Source organism: Columba livia, chromosome 7 (assembly GCF_036013475.1).
Source record: "Columba livia isolate bColLiv1 breed racing homer chromosome 7, bColLiv1.pat.W.v2, whole genome shotgun sequence".
Classification (NCBI taxonomy): Eukaryota; Metazoa; Chordata; class Aves; order Columbiformes; family Columbidae; genus Columba; species Columba livia.
The window spans coordinates 34,544,109-34,551,405 of record NC_088608.1 but is presented as its reverse complement, the minus strand read 5'-3'; the positions used below and the strand labels follow the sequence as shown (position 1 = coordinate 34,551,405).

The following is a 7,297-nucleotide window of genomic DNA, read 5'->3' as shown; positions in this document are numbered from 1 at the left end:
ACAGTTCCAGGTAGGGTGGGAAGAAGTCCACACTGTCCACGTAGAGTCCAAAATATGGGTGCACAGTAGGACCAAAGGCTGTCGACCTTCCTGGGGATGATGCTGCAATATGTTGCATTCTGGCACACCAGTATTACAGACCTCAGCAGGTCTGACAAACAGACCATACAAGTAATAAGCTAGATCTAGCTGCTACACGGAGGAGAGGGAAAGGAGATTGATTCATTAAGACAAGCAATTAGTGGCTAAAGGAAACTCATGAACAGGTCCCTTTGAGTGAAATTGAAAAGCAAAGTGATTTTGGCAGCAGCAGCAGAACTCCTGGAATTAAGAGTGCTATTTAACAGCAGCTGACAAGGACTAATTGCTGCCATTGAACATCAGGGGAGATGAGGAAAAAGGAGAGCTAGGGTAATATGGGAGTCCTGCTAGGAGATAAACAGTCATCTTAACGTTTTACCATCATCTTGCAACAAGGAAAAAGAGCTGTTTTAAAAAAAAAAATAAAATGAAAATCCTAGAAATTCCTGCTGAGACAGACTCTGGTGGATCAGTTACCATGTGCTTGGTGGTTACTGCCATCTCAGAGAAATTATTCTTGATGAATCAGCACCTGTGTGAGCAAAAGAAAAAAATTTAGAGACCCCAGCCCACCTCAACATTTTTCTTTCATCCTCATGACATCAGCTCAGCAAATTGGATGTTTCATGCAACACTTGGGACCAAGGAACTCTTTGCGGCACCCATCCAGAACATGGTGTCTTAGCAGAGTAGCAGAGATACTCATCAGGAAGCAAAATCAAAAGAAACACCTGCATGCGAAGTACCTGGAATGGCCAGTCAAGCATCTCCTACTGAAGAAGGTCAGCAGAAATACAAGTACTCTCTTTCAGATGAGGCAGCATAATATACACATCTGCTTCCTGTGAGACATTAACCTCTCTGTTCACACCATGACGTTAGTAGCGTGGACTGCCAAGGCTCAGCTTCAGAATCAGGACAGCTCACACACAAACCAGTTTGATCACAACTGAGATGCCATCTAGATAGTTTACCAGGCATAAACTGGAAAGGGACTCCATCCTTTCAATACACCGATTATATATACAAGAAATCATTTCCATGACCTCCATCATAAGCATGTATCTTCCTTCCCAGGTTAGCTAACTGTAAGTCATTCACTCCTTTTTTGTTAAGACTTTCAGTTCCCCTTGTTACAGTTCCAGACACTCCATCTTCCTCAAAGGTCAATACTAACACTGAATGTTGTACCCTACAGAGGATTCACTGCACTATAAGCAGCAGGAAGATTCACAAATCTCACAGACAACAAAACACTAGCTATTTACTTTTCTGCAGAGCTGCTGTCTCATCAGATTTTCCCATATTTTGTGCCTGTGTAACCAGTAATTCCCAAGTAACTGTAAAATTTGCATCTGTTCATATTGAACTGCAACCTATTTTTCAGCCAAACTACTGCTACCTTTGATCTGAGCAAGATGAAACTAGATGGCCTCCAGAGTTCCATTATTCTCCAGCCTACTTTTTAGGTGACCTGGAGTTTACCGCATCCAAGAAAAAACCCCAGTAACTGACAAGCCCTGTAGATTTTACTAGGTGTCTGTGAGTCATTCATAACTAAACTGAGCTTCAGGACAAGTGAATATGAAGTTATCCCTGAAAAATGGTGAGAAAGTTGATTAAAGAATGTTTGACACACATGTGAGTCGTCTCACAGAGAAATTCTCTATGGGAGAAGGAGCCAGGCTCTAACATTCAGGCTGATCAACTCATTTCAGATTATCCTCATCAACAGCTGCACTTCTTAACCTGCTGCTTTTAATGAAGACAGTTCTCTCTGTCCACCAATATTCTGCCTGGCTTTCACATCCCACCTGAACACCTGTGGCTCCATCCCAGTTTTTCCACAGAGCTTGATGAAGGAGGACACTAAGCTCATGACTAGACACTGAACTGCAGTTCTGGAGCCTTCAGGTAAACGCTTCACTCCACACTTTATCATACAGGAAAGCCATAGCGATCCACCATAACGCCCTATTTTGACAAAAGAAAAATAAACCTTATTCCTACCCATAATTCTTTCTGTTCTATTTGGTTTTTATGTTCTTCAGAGTTAAAAATCAACCAACTGTAAAGGATCCATCACAGCAGCTCCTAATTTTCTAGGGGACTTCCAGCACAACAACAAAAACAACCTTGGATTATTCACAGTTTTTCAAAGGCAAAGGAGCAAGCCGAAGTATTTTAAACCATGCCTAAAATCATTAGAAACATCAGATGGAAAATTCTACATTCCAGAAAAAAAAAAAAAAGATAAATTAGCTCTTATTTTTTTTCCAATATTAGACAACATCAATAGAAGCATCAATAGTTAACACTAACTTTACTTCCAGAGCTATATTAATTTAAGATCGAAAATGCTGATAACTTATTCAAGTCAGAGAATGGATTTAAAGAGGGCTGGCTTACCCTGCTCAGCTAGCTGATCTTGGATTTCAGCTGCATTCATTTGATTTTGCTGGAAATCTCTTTCAGAAGCCCTTTCAAATCAGAGAGCTTAAAAATAAAAGTTAAAAAATCAGCTTTATTTATGCAAAGTCAATCTAACTCACTTCAACAGATGATCACAGCTTGGAATGAAGGGAAAGGAAAAGAACAAAACAAGCAAGCAGTAATAAGTACTTTAAAATACCCTGTAAAATGCCATACAACATCAGCAACAACAGGCACTAAATCCCTTACCTGAACTCCTGCCTCTCTGACTACCCTGTGGACATCAGCCACTACTTTGAAGGCAATAACTGACTGGTTTTTGTATTCAGTAGTCACACCGGGGTGGCAAATGAAGCACCATTAATATTGCTTTTCACAGGAAAGCAATGCTAATATGAGTAACAAATAATTGCCTCTCCAAAGACTATATCAAATGCAATAGTGCTTGAAAGGACACTCCCAATTACAGTTTTTGTTAATGCAGTTAATGCAGGGAGCACTACTGCATGTGTATTTCACCTAGTGAACAAGCAGACATCAGGCAGCTACAAGTTCCCATCTATGCTCCATCTCCTCATGCTCCTTCAAAGCAAAGACTGCAGATCAGTGAAGCTTTGTGGAGCATTCATCCTGACACATGCAGCTGCCTTCAAACCTTCCCTGTGCCCTAGCTGAAGTCCACTGTTCCTTGGGACATCCTTATCAAGTTTAAAGAAAAGTTTACTCCATGATGAGGGCTCACACCTAGGACTCAGGTACATCCTTAGACCTGTTTTTAGGACAAGTGAAAGCCCACAAGATAGCCCCAGGGTACTGCTCTCCTAAGAACTGGCCTCAGTACATTCCTGCCACCAAAGCTGAAGGTATAAATACACAGAACAGCCTGCTGTAAGGTATTCCTTCACAGAATAAGAGGTACAATTTGGGTCTTAGTTTTTACTAGAGAGTTAAAGCTACCGTATTTACTTTCAGTTTCAAGGGGAGCATCACTAGACACATCCTTGGGCATTCACCATTTCCATTTCAGTATTGAAAACAAGCTATTATTTTGCCATCCAAATTATTTGACAGCAATCAAAAGTAGTATTTTTAAGTATCTGTGGGCCTTTTCACCCTTGGACTTCCAAAAAGTCTGTTCTTCATACTGAAGCAACTTCCCACTTCAAAGCAAAATACATAATTCAATCAAGCCTCGAAAAAGAGTAATCTCAAAGATCTTTTCAATATTAGCCATAAAAAGTATACTGTGTGACAATTCTGATAAAAACGTGCTCTCTAGTAGGTTGTTAACTTTATATTGCTTCAACACAGGATGTTTCCATAACTCGGATGAGAATTGTTGATTTCAATCATAATTAAAGGTCTTCCCACCCTGCACTATGCACAGAGCACCCCTTGTTAACCCAGCAGGTGTTGCCTGGGCTATAGGAAGCACCATCAGGCTTGTCACAATATAGCTGAATTGCCACTTAATTTTATATGCTGAGGTTAAACAACAAAATGTAGGATTAATTACCTCATGCCTCCAGCACTAGAAGCTAAATTCAACAGAGCATACCCTTCTCAAACATGTTCTAAGTGTGCAATGCCCCTTCTGCCCATCAGTGTTTCATGGGCCTTCTACACAAAATATTGCAGATTTATGACAGAAATTATTTTTGCTTTTATCCCATCCAATAAAAAATACTGAGAAACACTTCAATGCTAACCAAGTTTCTGCTTCATTTTCCAGAACAATATAAAGCTACATATAGAATTAAAGGCTCAAAAGAGCGCATTAAATAAGCCCAATTAAAGTTGGATCTTGGTGACAGCAACAAAGAATGCACATGACTCTGTGACGCTTTTTTTCCTGTGGACCATCGCCTGCTTTACCAGATAGCAGCATAGCCCCCAGAGAAGTCAAACACAAGTACCTTTGCATCCAGTTGTCTAAATCGATGCACCATCCTGAAAACAGAAAGAGGACACAGAAGAATGGGCTGAGTGCAGGTATTAGAAAAGCATTGGCTAACTTCCCTCCCCTTCTTTGCAAAGCTGCCTTGCAGAAGTCTATCTGGTTATTATTACAATTATATGAACTAACATATTAATTACCAGTAGTGCTGCACTATTCTATTTTCCTTGTCAAGGCACTTATGCTTTCAGGATAAAAGCTTTTTTTAATTATTATTTTGTTGTTGTTTGGTTTCCTATCCAACACTGAGTGCCTCCAGGTAGTCTTAACATAAACACTAACTTGTGGACAGCAATGTGCACAGTGGGAACAGAGGGGCAAGGAAGTCTGGTCTTTCCTGCCTATTCTTATCAGCTCTTTTCATTTAGGTAAATACTCAAGCTGTGGGAAGCTAGCTACAGAATTAAGCCATCACACAGCAGGTTGCTGCTGCTGTTTTCAAGCTTTCTTTATATTTCTCTTCTTCTGCTATTACTATGTAAACACTGAGACAGATCCCTAAGACAAATTATCTTGAGCTGGCAGTCAAAGAAGAGCAGTATGAGTCTATCTTCAAATACCATCATTCCAAATAGCATCTTCCCCTCCGCAGGGGTCTTTTCGTACCTGGGCTATTAAGTGCAGACCTCCATATAGACTGAGGCTGAGGGGATGCTTAATATTCCAGGTCTAACAATAAATATTTTCTACTAACTGCACAATCAAGATCACAGAGTCTGACCATAAACCTAACACTGCCAAGTCCACCACTAAGCCACATCCCTAAGCATGTCTACACGTCTTAAATACCTCCATTAAACCCCTCCAGGGATGTTGACTCAACCACTTCCCTGGGCAGCCTGTTTCAATGGCTGACAACTTTTTCTGGGAAGAATTTTCTCCTAATATCCAAGCTAAACCTCTAATGTTGCAAAACTAGTCAGCTATAGCACCACTTTCATTATGAGGTCTCAAAACAATATAAGACGACAACATTTTCTCCTCCAATGGAAAAATAGAAACATTCAAGTACAGAAAAGTACAACCATTTGAGAAACACTGTGACAGGCATTTGGACAAGTGTGTTTAATATATCTGCCCAGCTGTGTGCATAATATACCATTATAACCATTGCAATATTGTCATTAGCATTTTGTCAGTCCAATCAACTACTTCTGAAGACAGTCTGCAACTGCTGACAAAGAAGTCATCTTTCTACTCAAAAAATGAAAAGGCATGTTTATGCTAAGTTTATTTATCTACTCACTAGTTTGTAAACACTTAAGAGCTGCTGAAAACTTGGCTAAAAATATTCAACAAATGTTAATAGAGCAAAGACAAGGGCAGACGTACTCTTCTGATGAATCATTTGCTTTGGTATTGACTTTAACAAGGTAATTTTCCTTCATGACAGCTTCCCATGCCAAAATTTCATTGTCCTCATTTTTTGAGCCTGGAAAATATGTGTGAAGACAAGCAACAATACTAGATTCAGTGACTTTGTCTTTCCAATGCTAAGATACAGAAAGAGTAGATTAGTGCTTGCATTCAGAGGTTAATGATTCCCTTTGCTGCAACCAGAGCATTTGCAGCCCCACTTCCCACCTGTGGCACTGCTCTGACAAACATGACATTAAGGAATTTTACTGTGTGCTCCTGGCAACCAGAGTTGGCTAAAGGAAAGAAAACACAAACAAAAAAACCCAACAAGCTCCAAAACTCTTTCTGGAACGTTTTAAGCCTTGGTTAATGTGCTTTGTAAAATGGCAGCCACTTTGACAGGTTAGGACATTCCAGAGAGCTCCTACCTGGGTTTGAGCTTTCCTTTTACTTCTACATTATCCCATATCGGATCATTAAGAGTAACATGTGTTAAGAAGCATGTTGTATTACTCATCACTAAAAGATTTCAAAATGATGAAGCATTGTTTTCTCTAAACAGCATCTCCCGTTTATGCTGTAAATTCAAGAGTGACACAGAGCAAATGACTTGGAGGCAAAGTCCTCCAAGATAATACTTATGCATTTTTTTTACTATTCCAACAGGAAAGTACAAAACACAGGGATTTCAATTGAAAACAAAGTTAACCAAGACAAAAGCAGCCCACAGCTGGCAAATGACTGAAATCCCATTTTCTCCACCCAGTGCTGCTCTGAGAGCCTCAGTTGTTCTCCCAGATACCATCAGGCATTTAGGCACCCACATCTCAACCATTTCTATGAGTTAAGTGGGGAAGCCAGGATTCTGCAAAGGTCAACACATTAGTGTGCTTTTCCCATGCAGTTCTCAGTTCCTGTCACCAGCTCAAGCACAGTGATATTCTGGCTCTAATGAATTCTTCCATTTGCTTTTACAACTTCAACATCAACTGTGCATTGTTTGGGCAGAAATACCTGCAGTTAAACAACCTCCCCAGCAAGGAAATCAAACAGTGATTTGGACAGCTAGGATGATTTAGTCAGTGCTATGGAATTTTATACCCCAAAGCAAGCATCTTTCTCCTGAACTAATAACAACTCCAGCCTGTGCTGCAGGGCAACAGTCAGGTTGCTGATAGATGGGAATAAATCTGTCAATTAACTCAATTTATCCTCTCTCATCTGCTTCTGGATGGCACTTTAAAAAAGACAAAAAAAACACTCCACTTCTTTGGCAGAAAAAGCTTGTTAAAACAATTCATATCTGTGCCCTCTGACAGAGTAAATAAGGTAGAAATAGCTAGAGGACTGACTGAGCCACTCCTGCATTTTTGAGGCTGCTCGCCTACCTGGCCATGCCCAGAGGGCCTGGAGACTGTGTTCACTTTCAGTCACTCACCAGAAGAGCCTCTAAAGACAACTGTGCTC

The 7,297-nt window shown here is 40.3% G+C and overlaps 1 protein-coding gene across 4 annotated transcripts in view; it reads right to left on the bottom strand.

Moving 5' to 3' along the window:
- Positions 1 to 498: 498 nt before the first annotated feature.
- TRPM8 (transient receptor potential cation channel subfamily M member 8) overlaps positions 499 to 7,297 on the bottom strand; it is an 83,362-nt gene continuing 76,563 nt past the window's right edge. For all 4 annotated transcript variants that reach the window (XM_065069201.1, XM_065069202.1, XM_065069204.1 and 1 more), the window contains 4 exons: positions 5,804 to 5,903; positions 4,431 to 4,464; positions 2,491 to 2,577; positions 499 to 613 (listed from right to left, as the gene is read on the bottom strand). In XM_065069201.1, coding sequence (XP_064925273.1) covers positions 2,527 to 2,577; positions 4,431 to 4,464; positions 5,804 to 5,903 — 185 coding nt within the window. In that variant the 3' untranslated portion in view covers positions 499 to 613; positions 2,491 to 2,526. The remainder of the gene's footprint in view (positions 614 to 2,490; positions 2,578 to 4,430; positions 4,465 to 5,803; positions 5,904 to 7,297) is intronic.